At 43.8% G+C, this 21,695-nt stretch overlaps 1 protein-coding gene across 1 annotated transcript in view; it reads left to right on the top strand.

Moving 5' to 3' along the window:
• The window catches only part of LOC138468323 (exportin-5-like), a 1,170,237-nt gene that overhangs the window by 654,584 nt on the left and 493,958 nt on the right, over nucleotides 1-21,695 (top strand). The window contains exon 20 of the mRNA XM_069608829.1: nucleotides 11,823-12,004. Within this exon, the coding sequence (XP_069464930.1) occupies nucleotides 11,823-12,004 (182 nt within the window). The remainder of the gene's footprint in view (nucleotides 1-11,822; nucleotides 12,005-21,695) is intronic.

Raw genomic sequence — 21,695 nt, 5'->3', positions numbered from 1 at the left:
GACGTTTTGGGACCCCCCCCCCACCTATAATGCCGTACCCCCCCCCTCTCCCCCCTGGACCAAACATCACCAAACTTTGGTGAGGATTCGTCCAGGGGGAGCGGAGTTATAGGCCACCCAGAAAGTGCTCTTCCTATGGAAACAGCAACTTAACCATAACTACATTATATATATCTATATCTAGTTATTTATAACGCGCTTAATACCCAGAGGTTTCTAAGCGCTGACCCGGGGATCAAACCTGTTCCTCCGTGTGGTCTTGCTTCCAAGGTGAGCACGTTGCCGCTGAGCTATCCTCCCGAGACTATATCGCTCCGGGGGTCCCCCCCCCGGCATATGTATGTGGTGTAAAGGGGGGGGGGTTGGAGAAAATGTGGCATTTTCGGTCATCCGATATGGACACCTATGTCTCGGCAACTGTAGGTTCACATGAAACCTACCACTACTTCAGATCCTATCCCTTAGGGTAGAGAGTCTAAAGAGAATGTTGTCCCTGTGAGTACTTCCTCCTCATGAGAAAAGGCCAGATTCACAGTGGACCCCCAAGGTCTTACCCTTATATCTGGGGTCCCCCTTCGCATTGTCCCTTGCTCCACATGCTACACACGTTCCACTGGACCTTAGTATATAGGGAGTCTTCGAGTAACCACTGTTGTGCTTGGGATGATTAGTTTTCAGCATCCAGTGACTTACCCTTCTTAAAAGTTTTGTGGCCCTTCTGGGAGGATGTTTTATTAGATGGCCCACCGTCTTTCTCTTTCTCCTTCTTCCCTTAATGCTTACCTGAAGAACTTTTGTCCTTTTTGGACACTCTATGGGACACCCATAAGGCATCAGCAATGTTAACTTCTTAGGACCTGTCTCCGGAATCAGCCAAATGCGGCTTTAGCTCAGGGGAACAGGAAGAAAACATGTCTTCATGCATGACCAAATTGATCCTCAGAGGTTACCTTGTAGCCCTCAAACTAGCCCCTCACGTTTTTCATGGAATCTGTCACATAAAACACCAAAGTATTTTCTTGTACTCTTGAAATCCCTTCAAGTATTGGGCAGGAGTTTTTCCCAAACTTGTAGAGGAGAGCTTGCTTCAATTTTGCAAAGTCTTTTCGATCAGCCTTTGACATATCCATAATGTCACTGAAGCCAGAATGGGGTAGCCTGCTAATCAACCAAGTGATTTTGTCAGATTCGCCCACCTCTTGCACCTCACAATCCTACTCAAAGGTTGTAAGCCAATCGATTATATAATTCTTCTCATCATATGTACTGAGCAGATCTTTAGACAATCTAGGATGAGAAGAGGACCCATAACCATTTCCAGAACCTCTGGATGAGCTTTGTGGTGCCTGTAGTCTGGCAAGCTCCAGCCAATCATCTCTGTCCTTCTGCCTTTCAACCCTAACAAACTCTAACTTAGCCATGTTAAACTCAAGCTCTTTCTGCCCAGGTGTGAGCTTCCACATGATCTCAGCCCCTTTAGTCAAGGAGACATTAGTAGACACATCCTCCGGTGTTTGGGAAGTTTTCCAAAGGTCCAACTGGAGGTAGTACTCTATAAAACCATCACTTGGTATACAGGTCCCCATCTCTTAGTATAAGTCTGTAGTACCCAAGGGAATGGGTAGACTGGCAGTGCAGCCAGCCTTATCATATGAGGAGGAAGTGAGCTGTTGGTAATTACACTGAACCCAGTTAATACAATAGCGAGAGAAACTGTTACGCACTGGAAGTTATATTAAAATATACATTTATTTAATAACGAATACACACCGGAATTATTCACAATACTTTTCATGGGTGACTGCTTCAATGGTTGTTGCTCACGCTTACAATTATTACAGAAAATGACACTAATGACAGTTCTACCGTATTATAGTGCCGGACACTTGCGTTTGTTACAGAGAAATAGTAGGTTCATTCATTTAGTAAAGTCATGTCAGACAGTCTGTAGGAAGGAATAGGAGGGCTATTCAATACTTTAGCAGCAATTCACTTTTTAGTAACACTTTTGTCAAGGCTTCTAATGCTTTGGCAGTCCAATCCCTAACTATCCAAAAGTCAGTGTATAGTGGAACAAAAGTCTTATTTAGCAGCAGGAAAGGCAAAGTTCCTCAGGATACTGTAGACACTACAATAAAAATGCTTAACAAGAGAACACAAGTTATAGGACCCTGCAAAGGACTCCTTATAGGACACGACCTGTAAAGCCTGGCTCAGAGGTATGGACGGACACCCAAATACCTTGTAATGCACTCAAGACACACTGGAGGGACTCTTCAGCTTTAGGTAAGTTCTACCTTTAGCCCCACAGTACCTTAAATTGGAAGAAGTAAATTCGTCTGGATTCTTTCCTGTGCAGCAGCAACAGACCCGGTCTCCTGATTCCTCGCTCTGGTTTCCAAAGGAAGGACTCCGAAAAGGCTGTTACAGCAGCAGTCGTGGGAAAGGACCCTCCGCACGGATTGCTTCAGTCTCCCACGTCGGTCTGCGTTTTGGTGCCTTTTTGTCAGCTCCAACAAAGGACAGTTATCGGCGGATCGACCTTCCTCTATTCTGCAGTCCTGCACTCTGAGGAGACTTGGATGAGTGGGATCGTGACTCTGGAGGTCCAACTGCAGCTCACCAAAATTCTGGATGGATTTCTCCTTGCAAAGACGTTGTACTGCAAATGGGTCGGAGGTACCCTGGTATTCGCGGTTTGCACTCCTGGAAGGCCCCAGCACCTCGGGGATGGCTCGATCTGCAGTTCGTCTTGGGGCAGGTTGGTACCACCAGCCAAAGGGAAGGAGTAGTCATCTTCGAAGCTCCTCGGTCGATAAGAAAACCGGGTCAGGACTGCATTGGTCGCTTCATGGTTACTGGAAGAGTCTGCAGGCTTCTCTGGCCCTCTTCAGTTTCGGATCCTCTGTTCCAGTGATTGCCTTGCCTTCTGCCTCAGGAACCTCACCTTTTTATTTGGATTTCCCATTCGCTCCTCAGCAAACGCTCCCAGCAGTTTACAGAAAGGGGAGGGTTGCTGTCCAAGTAGGATAGCCAGCCCTGCAGTGGGAACTGGTTCCATTCAGGCACTCTGACAAAGGACAAGGGGGTGTTAAACTCACTAAAGGCAAAACTCACACATAGCCCTTCTTCTACCATTCTGGGAGGGGGAAGTCTAACTAAGGACAACCACACAAGAAATGGCGAAAAAAGCAAAGGAGCCACCATGTTAGAACATAGGTTCATAGGTGTCTATTGTGCATAACCGAGATGGTGAACACAGTCTGTGGTAATATAACAATACCACAATAGTTGGTGGAACACGGCCCCTGCCACCAGCCATAACTGTAGGGGTGTCACTGTGACTAGAAAGTCGCCGGTGCTGAGAGAAGGGGGATAGTAGGTATCCCCTTACCACTTCACTTAAGGTGGTGTGTGCTAATCTCTCCTAAATTAGAGTTTAGGAAGGATACAACGTATTCCTTTATCCTTATTGTAGTTTTTAAGGATAGTCCAAGAATATAAAAGGAGAACCCAGAGGGTTCCCAGTAACCATTGCACATAGGGTGCTGTGTGCTGCAAAAGTGTAACACAGAGGCCTTTAAGAGCCATGGAGGAAAGCAAGACTCCATAGAATAAAGTAATACAAAAACAGACTTCCTAAAAAATCAGAGCACCTAAGAATGAATGAGGGGGGAAAAAGGCTCTCCTCATTCAGGATAGAAAGAAAAAGGTCCAGAATTCCAGCAACAAGTGATGGGGGTCTCACTAGGAGAGGGGGTGAAGCATAAAATTGATGCATCTCCCGAACATCCGCCTTTATTATGAAAACGTCCTTTTATTATTTTTCCTTCTTTGAACTACTGTTCCCAAGGATAATGGGATACGTTTTTTGCTACCTACACTAACCCTTTTCTCCCCTTTCTAGTTACAGTAACAAATCCATCTGAGAGGCTGGTGGCAGTGGATACATTTTCTACCATTTCTGCAGCTGCCGTAAGGCTCACATGGGACACTGTTGAGCCAAAATGGATCCTGTCTTCTTTTTTCGCTAACTCACGATGTATTGTTCTTTCTAGGTACCTTCTTCTGCCGTGCTGGGTGGGGGAGGTTCTCATTTGTCTTTGGTCTTTGCCAGGGTCCCTTTGTGAAGGCCACCCGAAGGGGCCAGTGTGTCTGGGAGGACAGGAAACTGGGGGGGTCACCAAAACTCTTCAGGCCTTTATCCTCCAGTGAGCCTGCCTCTATCCAGTTTAGACTGGGCGCCTGGTTGTCCCTTATGGACAGCCCCCACCCATGTTTGAATGGAAGCATGCATGTTGAATGGCTGGGTTCTCCATAAAAGGTTAGGGTCTTGATCCTGAAGCCAGAGTAAACCACTGGAAGATCCATTCCGAAGAGAAGTAAGATGTCTGCAGCAACCTGCAGAGCTATCCGAGTGCCTTTGGCTGCTGTAGCCCTCATTTGCATGCGACAGGGAAGCTCCTATCCAGATAACTTCCTCCCTTAGACTGGCTTTACCAACCAGTCTCAAGCTGACCTGCGTTTTGGGCCATACCTAGATTACATGTGACCTTCTCTGGTTGCAATTCGCCAATACCCTGGGACCTGTGGCCATTGAGCGGTGCATCGCCTTTCAGAGATCGAAGGTTCCACTCAATGAAGTCCTCTCTTCGAAGTGGTGGACCGAGAGAGCAAGCTGAATTGCCCGGGTGGTAACCATTTTTCACTAGTGCTTTGAAAAGGGTGCCAAGACCACAGAACCAAGAATAATTTGTTGCTGAAGTCTGCTCCACTCGTCTGCTGCTGCGAGATCCCTTCCAGTGTCCCTTCTTCAGTCTGCCTGACCAAGAATCCAGTGACCGGGTCTGCTGCTGCATCGTGGGGCCATAGTGCTGCATCCTCTTCTTCACATTTAAGGTACTCTGGGACTCTAGTTAAGTTCTACCAAGAGTTGCTTTGCTTCTCCTATATTACTGGAGTGCTGATTCGGGTGTTGGAGAGTTCGCCTATACACATACTTAAGCTGTGTCGTATAGCAATTTGCTATGGAATTCTGTAGGTTTGCTAATTAAATCGACACTTGTGTAGCAAAACTAGCTATTCCCTGTTCAATGAAAACATAGCTCACCCTGAATTCCTCTTTTGTCCTCACGGCTCTCTCCACCCTTTTTTCTCTGTTCACTGCAAGTTTAAAATCGGCTAATGGACAGAGCATGGAGCAGTACTCCTCTGCTCAACTCTTAAGTGCCAAAGGCCTGTGTGGGAATGCTAGGCAAGATTTTGTTCTTTTTCCAATAATTGCATACCAGAAGTAATCAGGATAATACTTTCATTAAGCCAACTATATCCTGTCTGACAGTATGTTTTAACTTTATTTTTTGTAAAGTTATGCGATTCCATTCCTAAAAATGTAAGTTGCTACACAATGCATAATTACAGTACTGCTAATGTAAAACACTGCATGCTTTACAGTAAAGGTTAGTGTATCTAAATCTTATAATGTGAATGAACACTTTTGAAAATATACATGATCATATGGCCAAATGCTTTTGATGGCAAACCAAGTTGACACATGCTGGTTGCATACATCTGTGAAACTGGTACTCCACCCATGAGCTGATCCCCAAACTCCTTGACATTCTATTTTATCACTCTGCTGTTTTATACCAGCTACCCTCGAAGTGAGATAGCCGCAAACTACAATTTTCTACCTGGTTTGCCCAGTTGTCTTGCTGCTATGCGATCCACTACTTCATCTTTTACTTTCTTTGCAATTAAATAATGAACACACAAAGCTAACTAGATGTTTCTGCAAAGTAGTGATCAATAGTTTGATCTAGTTGTTAGGCAGAATTTCAGGCAGCACCCTCTGGGACCATTACACACAATTAGGACTACAGGTGTTTGCCAAACCAACCTTTGGTAGAAGTCTGTACCAAACAGTTTTTGGTAGCGAGCTGAGCAGCCAGGCTTATATCAAGAGTGAATGTGAGCAGTACAAGTAGTTACACAAAGGACTTTCAATCACAGTGGTTCAAGTAAACACTTATACTCAAGGTTTCTCGGTAAAAACACTTATTAATTTATTACACAATCCTATAGAAAACATTTCACTAGGAGAAGGCTACTTAATATTATAAACCAATACACTTCAATACAAAATTCTAAAGTTTTGAGGCAGTTTGAGCTCCCCTGAAATAGGAGCCAAATAGCAGTTCAGTACTTGGAAGGGAGCAAAAGGCACAAGCGAAGTAAAATAGATCATGCATACTTTTTAGACAGTGCAAATAGTTTCAGTTCACCAGAGGAGTTAAATTCAAGTCAATAGGCCAAGCCAAAGTCAATGGGCTGGTGTTCTGGATAGGAAAGAGCAGTTCTGGTATCAAACGGTAAAGTCTTTGTGAAAGTTCTTAGAAGTAGTTTAGGCGAAAAAGAGTCATATGTCGGGTCACAACCTGATTAGGCCTGCAAGTTGGGAAAGTTTCACGAACTTTCACAGCGAGAATGGCGTTCTCTCAATCGGGTTGGCATAGTACCTTTGTATGACGAAACAAATGTTGCTGAAGTTGTGGTTCCTGCCAGGTCCTACAGATCTCGCTGTTCCTGAGCCTCAGTCGTGGGAACAAGAGGGAGGATGTCAGGGGACTCATGCTCTGCACAGGATCGTTGAAGAAAGCAAACAAAATGGAGTCACTTCAGTTACAGTTGCTGTAGATTCAAGAACACTAGCTGGTGTCCCTCTCCCTGGTTAATCCTAACCAGCCTTGAAAATGGTATCCAAGTGTTTTATGAGTTGATTGGTCCCACCAACTCAAAGGAAGAAGCCGTCCTTGAAGGAGCTTCTCTGTCGGATGGAGTTTAGCAATTCGGACCTGCAGCAGGGCTTCACCAGGCAAACCAACGGTCCAGGAGTTGCAGCAGCCGTCCTCTTCCAGCTCATCTTCGGTTCTTTCGTTCCGGTGGTCGACTCTGCCTTGCAGTCCTGGAGACTCGCCTTTTAAACAGTTTTCTCCCATTCATTCCAGTCTAGCTGTCACTCGCCCAGCAGGGTGGCTGTCCTTGCCGGACAGTCAGCCAGCCAATCACGCCAGAGTGCATTTGGGTCTCCTAGGAGACTAAGCACAGGGCGTTTCGGGCACCTCCCTCACTTCCTGCCCACCCCAGACACTCAGACGCCAGAGGCGGTATACAGTCCTGAAACCCGCCAAAGGCACACAAACGAAGGAACCAAACCTGGTTTGGCGTGCCGAGAAAATCTCTTGAAGGACCTTTCCAAAAAGAAACAGCAAAAAAAGACCGGGACCTGTTTAAACAAAGGGGTTTAAGGCGCCAGCTTGAAAAACATGGCCCCCGTGACTTTTAGCTACCGGTGTTTGTGGTCGGGACAAATCATGGTAGTTCGTTGTAAAACCACTGCCACCAACCTTTTCAATAGGAAAGGGTAGCATTTGACTGCTACAAGAGTATTTTGACACAGAGGATACTATGTAACCCCTCCAGCACTCCATTGTAAGATGGTGTGTGCTGGGTCTAAGAATTTGGAAAGACTAGTAAAGTCAATTTCACTTTACATTATCTGGGAAACAGTAGTTTATCCCGGAGAAGGTATTTAAACCTTTGGGAAGTCTAAAAAGACATCCCTGTGTCACTGCACTGCACTGAGGGTGCTGTGCAACACACATGAAAAGATGCCTATGGAGTTATCTCAAAACTCTATAACCAAATGAAATACACAGAAAACAAACAGAATTAAAAAGTACAGAGTCCCAAAGTTCAGGCTGGGATCTCTAAGGTAGAGAGGAATTAGCACATTTTGAGAATTTTTCCTAACACCAGTCTGTACATGTACAGATCTAGTGCTCTATGATTGAGTGCATTATATATTAGCACCTGCGGGTGTGCTGACAACTGTTTTCAGAGTCGTTTTTTATTATATCCATTTGTGTGTCCATTCATGCAGCTAACCCTTTATTTTATACATGCACTCATCCAGGGATTTCAAAGCCTAATCGCCCACTTGCATAGTCGAGTAAATTTAATGAAGGGCTACTACCATTTTCAGGGAATGTTTGACACTTAATATTTACTTTGTAGTAAATGTCAAACACGTTTCACTGCGCATGGCTAGCCGCTGGGTGGCAGGGTTAGGGAGAATTCTCTCTTTAGGCTGAATTTCCTAACCTAGTGAGTCCCCCAGCAGCTTTGCTGGATTTCTGGAGTTTTTTTTCTCCTGCCAAGAGTGAGACTCTTTTTCACCCACTCTTGGACATGATTTATGGTGTTCCTTTGACTGTTAATGTGTTTTATGGGCTATGGGGTCCTTTACTCCATAGGGTCTCATGTGTTTTTACTATGTGTGTTACACAGCACCCTCCGTGCAGTAACACAGGGGTGTCATAGTGACACCCCACCATAGACTCCATACCCTGGGACTGACTACTGTCTCCCATGGCATGTAAAGTCACCATTGGCTTTACTAGTCCCAAATTATTAACAGAAACCAGTACAAACCATCATATTGTGGACATACTGGTCGGGGCAATTTGATTGCCCCGGGTCTGTTAGTCGAGGGGGCACGTCTCTGTCCCCCCTGATCGAGTTTTGGCTGGTGGCAGTGGATACTACTTTTTATATTCGACCGCGAATATATCCCTATGGGATTTTCCCATTGTTCGAGGCTACCAACTTTAATTATTTAATTCTCATAGCCTCGAACATACCGCCGGTTGGTTTATTTAATATTAATTCTCCGGTTGGTATTTTTTGCCAGGACTTGATTCTAAAATGGCGTTTGTGTTCTCTTCTGTGACTCCAACCCAAGTCGAGCCCTTTGTTCCACTTTTTGGCAGGCTTCTCCACAGAAGCCTCCAAAAGTGGTGCCACTCTGTCTGTGTATCACAGGGGTGTGGGAGGGGGTTTAGGCACCCTGGACTGAGTTTCCTTGGTAACTCAAGTCGCACTCTTGTGTGATTGGCCCAAGTGGTGAGACAGCAGGCTCACCACTTAGCATGTTTGATTGACAGCTAGGCTGAGTGAATGGGGGGGTGCTGCATAAAAGCAGGGCTTTGGGAACTGGAACTTAAGAAGTCGCCACAGGACCTGAGAATCCGACGAGGGAGAAGCTGAGCTGACCTACCACGACGCCACCACTGGTGGAGCCCTGCAGAACCAACTCACCACTTCCCGACGACAGAGAGGCTTCTTCCCCTGACTGGTGGGCACAACCAGTTTACCTTCTTCTCTTCGCATCCCAGGCTGTCTTGTGGTCGAATTGCCTGTGCCAAGCACGCCGGCAACCGCATAGCCACTTACCACTGGACCGCGAATAAAAGGACCGCTCCTTTTACCCGAGAACACCGCGGCTGGTTTCTTCCCTGGCAGTGCAACGGACTCCTGTCTTCCTCCCCGACAAGATCCTCTCTTCCCCCGGACGAAGCACCGACTTGCATCCGCTGCCAGGAACTGCCCCTGCTGGAGTGTTCTCACCACTTTAAGGTACCGTGTCCGCCAGGCCTCCCTTTCTAAAGATTGCTACAAGGTAATAATAACCCCTTAACCTTCTGGACTGGGCTGGCCACCTTGACCCTCTAACTGGTCCCTTTCTTTTGGTCCAACTCTTTTTGAACCTTTGCAAGACTCTTGTGCACTGCAACCGTGTGACCTTGGACACATTTCGTTTTGATCCTCTTAAAGTGGATCCGGCCTACTGAACTCTAAACTCACGGTTTTACTTTGCCTTCCTCTCTTGTTGTGTTCTTAAAAAAATTGTTGGGATCTGTTTCAATTTATACTCTGCTTTTCTCTCCCTTTTAAAACGAATTATTAGAGTGCCATCTGCGTTAAGCGCTCACAGCTGTCTGAAAATAAGTGGGCCTTTACTAAAGAAGTGTCTAATATTCTTTTAAAGGAGTGTATATCTTTTAGTGACCGTGTTTTTCAATTGCTTACTATTAGTGCCTGTGTGTTTTTTCTAGATGTGGTTTTAAATAAATTATATCTCTTTTGCACCAAGCTCTGGTCAGTGTTTACTTGTTCTACTGTGTTCTTTTGACCTATTGTGAATATTCTATATACTGCCTAACTCTTCTTGAGGGAAGTCTGACTGCTCAGCCACAGCTACCAAGTGAATCTGTGTGGTACAGACTGCTACCAAGTGGGTTTACTGCCACACACCTGTAGTCTTAAATCTTTTGCAGTGGTCCCAGAGGGAACTGCACAGGTTTCTGCCTAACAGGCAGCAGTAGTGTGCCACACAGTGTGTTCGTAGTAACATGCACCATTTTACAGAAAGTGCATTTCAGTTTGTTTTCAATTATTTCAGTGGGTCGCGTGCATTTGTCTTAGGTCAAATAGGTAAACGAAGTTACTTGAACTGCAGGTCTAGTGGAATTTTGAAGAAGTTGCAAGCCCAGACACATTTCACTAATGTCTGTCTTCACCAGTGGTACACAAACATGCTGTATTGTTGCTCCTTTTATGCTCTTGGGTACAAATAACTTCTGGTGACATGAAACATATTAGTACAGCATTGCTAATCAAATGGGCTTGTTTGCTAATCAAGAACATTTTAATTAACTCTGCTAATTAATTTTCGAAAACTAATTTATGATTTGAACTTAATCATTGTCTAGTTTGTTTAATAAATAATATTTGTATATAACTGCAAGTGTGTACGTGTCTTCTTGGTTGCTTGTGTGCTCAAAGGTCTTTGTACTCTACTACAGCCAGTTTCCCTCCTAGACTAAGCCTAGCTGCTCAGCCATAGCTACCAAACCTTTTGTGTAGTTCAGGCCTATACTAAGGGTTGGATCCCTGTACACTAAGAGGAGAGTCTTCTACAGGCCCACATTAGTTTTAAAAAAAAAACAACTCACAAACAAGGGCATTTGCAGACTTGAACTCCGTGTAGGAAGGAAAGAACCAAAAGACAGTCCTGCTTTGTCTACACCCCATGGCTCTGGAATATCTTCCCTGTCAACATCAAACCCTCACACTCGCTTTTACAGTTCAGGAAATGGCCCAATCCTAACACCTATATCCACACACCCTCCACTCCCACCCTACCTGAGACTGAGTGATCTGCTCCTTACTGTTTGCTCCCCAGTTTGATTGTTGATCCCTTGCTGCCAAATTGCCTGCCCTCCACCGTTTGCTCCCCTCAATTTGTTCTACCCCCTACGATAGTAAAGCGCTCTGTTGCTTCCCGAAGCTAGGTTTGCACTTATTAAATACCCTATTAATAATATTAATGATGCTCACACCACAAAGATATCTGAGTGCATCCACCAAAACGGTTACCAATGCTAGCAGTCGTGAGAGTGCAAAACTGGTAGTGCTTTGCTGGCTGACCGTACAGAAGAAGGTCCAGTGCACAGGAATTTGCTTATTATTTAAACCCTTTCCCTCCAACATTAGAGAGCTCAGCATCTCTTAAAACAGAAATGCCCACTGTCCTCCGGCAAATATTCTTCTATAAAAAGGCTGTAAATTCCCGAAAAGAGGGTTCCAACCTTCAGTTCTCCATTAATATTCAGCATGAAGATCTGTGAAGGTGTAAGGATGCTCTATGAATGTTTGATACTGCTGTATGACCCAACATTCAGTACTGTGGTAAGGGGGTTGGTGATTAGCTGCATCTACAAAGCAGGCTCTGTTAACAATGTCTGGGGATGCCTCTCTTTCTCTTGGGCACTTCACGTTTTTACCCTTGTGATGCATGTCCGTGGAAAGTGGTAAGAAAGGCAATGATGCATCTGCTTGTAACTCAACCAACTGGTTGAACATTTCTTGCCTTGTGGCTTTCTTTTCTTACATTCTGTAATTGTATTTCTTTACCACAGATTAGCTTTTGTGTGTTCACAATTCTTGGAGTCTTGAGACGGGCTCGGTGGCCCAATGACTTGGAAGAGGCAAAGGCTGGAGGATTTGTGATTGGTTTCATGCCCAATGGCAATCCCATCTATCGCAACCCCTGCACTGGGCAGGTCCTGAAACTTTTCGCCAACTTGCTTGCACTCATAAGGTGGGTGAAGTTGGCACAGTAAAGAAAAACAGTCTCAAGCCACTTTCTTGCACTGCTTCACTTGAATGTTTTGTGTCTAATTTAAGCCATGTCTTCTGTTGCCAAAAATTGAAAAACAAGCCCAGTGGCTATGTCTGTGTGGTAATTATCTGTGATGAGTACAGTACGGATTGCAGTAAAGGAACAAATCCTCCAAAAAGGTCCAGTGTGCTAACCCCCTGCGCTACATGTAAGTAGGGTTTTCAGAACCTCTGCTGGTGTAGGAGTCTTAGAACCAAATTTAGTGGGCCTGCAAATGTAGACAACAAAAAGTCTAACCAAATGAGGCTAAAACAGAGGCTTAGTAGACTACAAGTGTCAGGAAAGCGTTTCTTTTTTCTGCTTACTTTACATAGACTTCTATGGGACACTCCTTTTTGTTTCGCTTTGTTTTGACTACTGACCTAACCTTTTGGAGGTAAGTAAAGTCTCCTGCTTTACTTCCCTTGCTTTGTGCTTATTTTTATGGGGAAACCGGATTGGTCTATAAAACTCTCTGTACTTCCAGTGAAGGAGCATTTCGGATACCTTGCTTGGGTTTTGGCTAACCTGTCAGCATCTTCCCTGTTTACCATAAATAGGGTGGCCTCCCCAAATCCTCCCACCCAGGACAGTTTTTGGAAATACATCTTAAGTTACTTTTACAATGTGCCTAAGACAAACTGGTGGCAACTGATATTTTTTACTGTTTTTATTATTTTACTTGTGCACTTGCATTTACCGTGAATGGCTACTAAAGGTGGCTAGCATCCGAAGATGGCCGTCCCACAAGACGTTTTGATTGTTTTTTGGCCTGTGACGAATCCAGGGGAATTCCTCCCTTCTCCCCAAAAGGCAGCCACCCCTTTTTGGGATTAGTGAAGTCAGCCCACTGTTGGGGATGTTGATCTAATTCATCCCACCTCCTAGTGAGACCCCCCAGCAGTTTTTGTCGGGACTTTTTTCTTAATATCCTGAATGAGTGGAACCTTTTTCCAGACAGCTCCCTGCACACAGGTCAGTGTAACTGGCACGGCGCATGGGGTGCAAACATATCTATGCACGTATACACTTCCACATTGGTGTATAAGCGTACAGCAACACATTTGAATATAAAGGCACTGGTTTAGAGGCACTAATTGGCAAACACACGCGTGACATAATGTGAATAAGTGAAATGGAAATAATAGAATTTCCCAAATGGAGCACACTAATGCGCAGTAAGCCTAATACACAACGGATTGATAAGCAAGGCCTCATGAAGCAATGAGACAATTGAATGTGGTGCAGAATGCATGTGACTAGGTAGTGATCACCTCGTGATATTTATGCTCGGATAACTGATTGTAAATTTTCGCTATGTTTGTTCTCCCTAAGTTTTCTCTTGTTATTGTGTCTCTCAAATGTGGGTACCCTGTCTTTTGATGTTGCATGATGTCACATGTTACGAAAATTGTGATTATGGCACACTTTGTACAGTACAATATTGAGACAAGTCTGGGCTCTGAAGGATTTAATCTGAAATGCATTGGCCATACAGTCATGTTTTGCTTTAAAATTGGTGAAGAATAACCAAAAAACTAAGTAATAAAAACACGTTTTTTGAGATAGGATTAATAGTTTCTCAAGAAATAATGAACCCATAGTGGGAAATACAGGTGTGCGGCCCACACCAAAGGCTATTGAGCCTAGGTCTTTTTCTTTTCCAGTCATATTTATGTGCCTTGCACGGTGGCACTATATAGTGGGCTGCACCCTACTAATTATATTCAAATTTACAATTAAGCAAAATGGTACGCCACAACAAAACATCTTAAAACAAGCTGTGCCCTCTCTCCAACCATTGGAACCCTTTTCCACTCATTTACTGTCTTTTGGAACTCTGTTCTGTGTTTTACCTGTACTATGGAGTCTACTTTCTGCAGCACACAGCTCCTTATGGGCAGTGTTGCTGGGGACCCTTTGGGTTCTCCTTTGTGATTCTTTCTTTATCCTTATTAACTACAGTTCTTAAAGCTAGAGGTATACTTTGTATCCCTCCTAAAACGTTATACTATGTGAGATTGGCACACACGCCTTATGTGGAGTGGCAAGGGGATACCTAATATCCCCCTTCTCTCTGCTCCTGTGGCATTTTAGTCACATAGACCACCTTTTAGTTATGGTTGGTGGCAGTGGACGTGTTCTACCAACTATTGTGCTATTTTTGACCGCAGACTGTTTTCACAGTCCTGTTTGTGCACAATAGGGTTACCTAAGTACTAACTTGGTGGCTCCTTTTTTTTTTATTCGCCATTTCCAGTGTGGTGGTTCTTTGTTAACCCGTCTACCATTCTTGAAGCGGGAGGTCTGCAAGTGTTTTGCCTTTGTTGGGAACCCTTGGGTGTCCCCGCCTAGGCTTCGGTGTGTCTGGGCAGGCAGGAAGTGGGGAAGGAGTTTTTCACTTGTCTGTCGGAGTGCCTGAATGGAACCAGCTTCCACTTGGGGTCTGGCTGTCATGATTGGACAGCCACCCGCCCCTTTCTGTAAACTGATGAGAGAGATTGCAGAGGAGTGTGCGCTGAAACTGAACAAAAGGTGAGGTTCCTGAGGTGAAAGGCATGTCGACCACTGGAAACTGAAGTAACCGAGGATGATGGCCAGAGATGCCTGCAGACTCTTTGCAACACTGTGAAGCGACCACTGCTGTCCTGACCCCGTTTTCTATGCTGCAGAGGAACGCCGAAGAGGACAACTCCTTCCCTTTGGCTGGTGGGACCAACCAGCCCTGAGACAAACTACAATCTGAGCCGTCTCCCAAGGTGCTGTGGTGTTCCAGAGCTGCAAATGGCAAATACCAGGAGACCTCCGACCCAGTCATAGTGCATTATCTTGCCAAGGCAGAATCTGTTCAAGTCTTTGCTGAGCTCCAGGTGAACCTCCATAGACACAATCCGACTTATCCAAATCCCCTCACCAGAGTGCAGGAATCGAAGACGATTGACTGGGCGAATGTCCTTTGTTGGTGCCAAAACCACAGACTGACCAGAGAAGCTAAAGAAATCCGTACCAGAGGCCCTCCCTCTAGAATGCTGCAGGGAATTTCTGATCAGAGTCCTACCTTTCGTCACCAGACCAAGAAACAGAGACTGGTTCCATCACTGATCTCCAGAGGAGAACCCAGCCACGAAAATGTCTTCCAACCTAAGGTATTGTGGGGAGAAAAGGTATTGCTTAACTTAATCCAAGAAGTAGCTCTAGATTGTTGGGAGTGCACATAGAGGTGTCCAGTGTGTCCACACTTACCTCAGACCCAATGTGTTGGCTTGTGTCCCTTTTAAAAGTCCTTCAACAGTCTCCAAAAAGTGTTGAATTACTATAGTAGCTTTAACTAGAGACTGCAAGTATCCACACAAACGTTTGCTGTTCTGCTGATTCTGAGACTTGAGCCCACTCCAAACTGACTTATGCATAAAAGGGATCAAGCTTTAAAAGTGTTAACTTGCGCTAAAACTGCCTCTAGAAACTTAAGCTCTACTACTGTTTTACTAACCAACTGTTTTTCTTCCAAAAATTGTACATGGTTTTGCTAACTTAACACAATTACTGTATATCTTTCTGTGCACGGTAATACTGATAATACGGTAGAACTGTCATTAGTGTCAAACTAACAATTGTAACCACGAGCAACTACAAACTAAGCAGTGGCCTTTGAAAAGTATCTAAAAGTATTTCTATGTATGTTGGTTTCATTATTAAAGCATGTTGAAATATTCCTATTACTATAGCAAGTCCCGGCAAGTCCCTCTTCGCCTCTGGACTCCTTGCAAGGCGCTGCTGGATCGCTCTGTGTTTGGTGTTAGTGAATCACTGAACTACGTACTTTTCCTTTTGGAATACTAAGACCTATTCATTGTGAATTAAGTAATTTTACTTTAAATAATCATCGGGAGTTTAATACATCCTATTTCTTTACTTTTAAAGTTTGAGCACACCTCCTGGCTGACGTTCTCATAAAAGGACCCATCCGCGCGCACCATCGCGCGCGCACCGAGCAAGTACCGACAAGTCCCTCTTCGCCTCGGAGTCGCGGACGAAGCAAGGGGGACTGCTCGTCTTGCTCGGTGCTGCAGAAGGATGGTGATATCTCTCAAGTTAGGAATGCCTAGGGGTTTGCCTAGCAGACTATGACCATCATGCCACTAATCTGACCACTAAGTTTCGGCAGCAAGGCTATCCCAAAAAATTGATTACTAACTCATATAAACGGGCTGGATTCACTCCCCGGGACACTATACTACTACCCAAAGATACTGAGCCGCATGACAAATTAGTATGTTCTCTCACGTATAGCCCCCATACTTTTCTTATCAAAAAAGCCATTAAGAAACATTGGTCAGTGGCCCAACTATCTTTACCAGCAGAACCACTACCGATCTTCGCCATGAAGAGACAAAAGAACCTTAAGGACCAACTTGTCCATGCATCCTCTTCACAAAAAATGCCAAGATCCTCCACAACAAGTTGGGTTCTCTACCCACTGACGGGTCATTTTCCCTGTGGGTCTTGCTCTGTCTGCAAATTTGCAGTCAGGACTAAATCATTTTCTGTGCATGGCAAACCTTAGGAGCTACGACATCATTCAAACTGTAAGACTGCCTGTGCGATTTACTGCATTGATTGCCCCTGTGGGCTCAAATATATAGGAAAAACTACACGGCCAGTCCATACCAGAATCACGGAACATCGTTCCAGGATTCGTTGCAAGTCAATCAACTCGCCGCTAGTGAGCCACTTTATGGAATATGGCCATACCACGGAGGACTTACGATGGTTGGTGATTGACATTGTCAAAAATTCTGCCAATCCTTCTCAAGCTTTATCCAATAAGGAGGCTCGATGGATTTTTCAATTGGATACGATCACCAATGGTTTAAATGAGGCATCTCCATTTTGGCGGTAAAGCGCTTTAACTTTAATTTAATTTTTTATTTTATTTATCTACTTATTTTTGTTTTTTCGATGTTGATGCATCACGCATATCCTGGTTTATTTTTGTCCACCATTTGTACCATTACCCATTCATGACTTGACTCTATTTGAACACAGTTAGATATGCCTGACTATACATATTTTCTGGCCCAGCACTGTCAGTTTCAGTCCGCTCTCTATGTCCGTCAATCTTAGAATGTGGATCATATTTCCTGGCATAGCACTGCTAGTTTCAGTCCTCTTTCTATGTCCGTTAATCTCTTAATGCGGACCACGCCCCCCGGAAGAGCGTTCTGTCTCTACACGGGCGTCGTCCTCCTAGACTGCCGGCAATCAGCTGACAGCCGGAGGAGGCTCCAGAAACAAGCTCCGTGCAGTATGTGTTTGGATGCACGTCCTCGGAGGAGGCCCCAGCAGTAAGTCCAGTGCTGCAAATGTCCTTGTGTATGACATGCTTCATTAGTGTGTCTGTCATCTTAAAAACATCCGTCACGACACGTTCCTCCGCATCTTTTGACCTATGGCTTAACGGAAGCAGATACAGGCTCCGACTCTCTGTTTCCTTTGCACTTAACGTGTGCAATGCGCTTCCTTTCACAAATACGGTGAGTCTATGTACTCTTTGCCTGACATGCGTTCGGTTCACAAATTGTGCTACTTCTGTACACAAATAGTTGCAACATTTGTGTTCTTTTACAGTCCTGCCTTATATTGAGATTCGATCTCATTCCTCTTGGCATGTCATCGCAATGCACTGACTGTGTGACATTCTTCTCTCTGCAAGCACGTTATATGCCTTCTGAGGTATGACTTTGTACGATTTGACCTATGTGTTTACCCTCCTCCTGGCGCATCCCTATGTATCATTATATGTCTATCTAAAATGGTACATATACTTCATTCCTTCACGAGGGTGATTCTATCTCATACACTACTAGGGCTATCCTATATTTTTATATTTACCTATGGGGTCACTGCCTGCTAGGTGTTGGGGCACTGAGGCCTGATGCTTTCACCATATATTGCTATCCTCCTTGGTTTATCTCCCATCTCTAGCAAAATCTTTGAGCTCAAAATGTCCCCTGTAATTACTATTTCAAGTGGACCTCTTATTCTACTGCTTGCATAAAGGCTGAACTTGAAGATCCTAGTACCTGATGAACGTGGTTTCTATCCATCAACACACCACCGAAACGCCAACTAGTTCCACGTGATAATTGCAGGTGCCGTGTGCCCCTGCTCTTTGCCACTGTGGCCATACACGCTTAATAGTGGAAGGCGTAGTACACCCCGTTCAGTCTGTGACATAATCTATGCCAGCTTGTGCAATTACCATGTATTTTTCTTCAAACTAAAGTAATTGTACATTTCAATTTCATAAATGAATATTTGTATGATACTGTAATTTCACAAATTAATATTTGTATGTTCTCTTCAGCCAAAATTAGGCCCAATACACAGCATTCTGTGTGTTATTGTTTGTTGTTCGCTCTAGCCGAAATTAGCCCTATACACAGCACTCATTGTTTGGTGCATGATTTGTGTTATTGATTTCGATTAACTTTATCCCTTAGACAGGTAAGGGTCAGCCAGGGATAGTTTAATTTCTATCAGCTATCTCAGCATTTTTTCTGCTAATACTACATCATTCCTCTGCAGCATGCATATGTTGGTTCCATATGTACAATCCGATGTGGGGTTGTGCTCCTACTACTGTTAATGTTTGTATGACTCCGTTTTCATTGACTTAATTGGTCAAACAGTGGGTTTCCCATTTGTAAACTGCATTGTTTATGTATGTTTTTCGTTGTACTATGTATTTATCAAATTGGTATATTTTTGTTACAAACAAAATAAAAGAAAGTTTATTTTTCTATATTAGTGCACCTATTCCCTTCTTATAGGGTTACCTTGATTGGTGAGATACCAGAAAATCAAATCCTGACAATTTGACATAATCTGCTGTTTAGGCTACCAGTTGAATAATTACTGATAGCTATGTAAACGATACCTTCAACTTAGTTTGTTCAGGAACACCCTTGTGTTTTCAGATAGTTTTTGCCTCCATTAAGTTCCTGAACATGTGGGAGTTCCTCTTTTGTATATATAGGGGTTTGCTTCCGGCTTTTCTGCCCATAGCCGGTAGTAGCGAGGGGTGTAAAGAAAGAGGCACTTTTTAAATCGCACGTCCACACCAAAGGGAATGTGGAAAGCTGGATCTGGACAAGTGGAACTAAGCAAATGCATGGACATTTTGTAAGGAGGCAGTTCCTCCTTCGAATTCTTCACGGATGAGCAATGTGGTGAGTCAGCGCGTGAAACAATGTCAAATCCTTCTTTGAATGAAAAGCTGCCTGCTGGGAGTCAAAAAAGAGATGCAATTGTTGATAAATAATTACAACGCGATGGTCAGCAAGTGGTGAACAATCAATTATTGTGCTGCCAGCCACGGGCTGTAATGACTATTATGAATACCTCAATAACGGATAATAGCCTCTTGAATTCAGTGCAATGTACGGCCGCGGTGGAAGCGGCAAAGGTAGTAGCCGAAAGTAAGGAATCTGGTGAGGTAATAATTGATTTGAATTTGTCTAATTCTGGGTTTTCTCCACAATTGCGATCTGATAATTTATCTAGATCACCTGTAATGTTTACTAGCGTTGAAACGGAGTACTCGAGTATACATGTATCATCTTGTGTGCCGTCTGTATTTACATTCGAGGAAGTACCAATTTGTTCTCCTAATGTACCACTCCCGGCTTTAAATGTACCAGCTATAAATCCGAAACAAAATACAGAGACAGGAAATGTGGCGTCAAATAACTACGCATTAATAGAAATTGCGTTAAAGGCCACTCGGTTTTCCCGGTCAGTTTTGCTTAAACTATGACACGCTTTCTGAAAAGGTTTTTAAGCAAACCACACAAATTGATCAATTATTAGTATGGCAAAAGAAAGCTATGCATAAATTGCAATATAAATGTGCAATCGCAAGCCCCCATGCTCCAATTTCTGACAAACCTATAATGGATACGAACATAAAGCCTGCTGTGCCGCAACCTTCATTGGTGGTTGGCTTGGCACCGGCAGCAGGGGTCACTGTTTAAACCGGTGCCCCAAATTAATAATATTATTGGGGAGGTTGTTGCAACGGATGATCCACAAAAAATTGACAATCGGGCTGAGGAGGCTATTGTTAGTAAAGGAAATCTAGTTGGCTCTGTATAGGAAATGGTTATGAAGTCTGACCAAGTGACAAACAAGGTCTCTTCAAAATTAGCTAAAAAAAAAAAAGGTAGTAAAATGAAGAATGTCCCGGCTACGAAGCTTTCGAAAAATCAACCAATGAATAAAAACAAACAAGATGTGAATATACGCACTTTCATTAAGAACTTAAAAACACCAATTCCTAATGCAATTACAACTGCCCAAGCGATTACTAAGAAATAACAAATGTTTTACGGTGCCAAGACTAATGGAACCATAGGTGGGCTAGCAAAGATATCTTTAACATATGCCCCTTTAGATGCACTTGTTGACGAGGTCAATTTACAGACCTCGCAGACGGGTAATAACAGGGGAAAAGTATCGTCGGAGATGACACTTAAAGCCCAACAATCCAATGGTGACATGGCGGCATTGAAAACGACAGGAGATAAGAAAAGCTGTAGATGAATACATGAGTGGTCAATCTACTACTAAGATGGATATTCAAACTTCCGCCCTTGTGAATACTAATACCAAAAGTCAGTTTTAAACAACAAGTGGTGGAAGTAAAAGATATGTCGCCTGAAGTAATGGCTAAGTCTGCTATGCAAAGCAATATGGAAATGAATAGTGTAAATATGAATGGCAATATGTCACCAAGACAGGCAAACGCACAAAGGGTAGAATATGCTACAAGTACTAATACGCAAGCAGTAACATGCCCTGTATCATCACAGAGCGATGTATTGTCGCAGTTTACTCCTGAAATTCTACAGATAATCCAAATGCCATGGGCTCGGGTCACAGGCAAGCAAGTTCTGCGTCCCATGTAACTCCATGTTTCCAACACGTGCCCGCACCAATCCCTGTGAATTTCAATAAGAGACCGCTGGCCAACTTCTCCCTGAGGTTGGCTTGTAACTTATCACCTGCAGTACAATATGATCTAAATAGGAGTGATTCTAGACATCTTTTCTGACATTGCACGTTTGGAGGATATTGATTCTCCGGATTTGGTTTTGGTCGTATTTCCTGAAAAAGGTCTTCTTCAGTGTGTACGACTATGGTTCAATTCAAGGTGGGTTCAAAATACTATTTGGCTGGCAAAGAATGAGTTGTTTGTGCTGGGTTTTACACTTACCAGCTGGGTTTTACACTTACCAGCGAAACAACAGTGAAAGATGTGTCATAAATGAAAGCCCAATATCAAACAAATGTGCATGGTCCCATTAAGTCCATACTTAAAAAGAATGCTTCCCAGTTGAAACCAATTAATTGCACTTGCAATCGATCAACTAACAGATCCTAACTAGCTTAACCTGTTGTAGAACAAAATATTGCCCTCCTAAGCTGGAACACAAGGGGCTTTTCTCATCTGATCAATAATGATGATAGCAATTTGACACAATTCAATATTTTAATGCTACAAGAAACATGGTTAAGAACATTCCCAGTGTGGGACAACTATGATCTTTTTTGAACCCAGCAACTAAGG

Source organism: Ambystoma mexicanum, chromosome 4q, assembly GCF_040938575.1.
Source record: "Ambystoma mexicanum isolate Mex_15411 chromosome 4q, UKY_AmexF1_1, whole genome shotgun sequence".
NCBI lineage: Eukaryota > Metazoa > Chordata > Amphibia > Caudata > Ambystomatidae > Ambystoma > Ambystoma mexicanum.
Note: the sequence above shows the minus strand (reverse complement) of the source record. Positions and strands in the feature narration are given on the sequence as shown.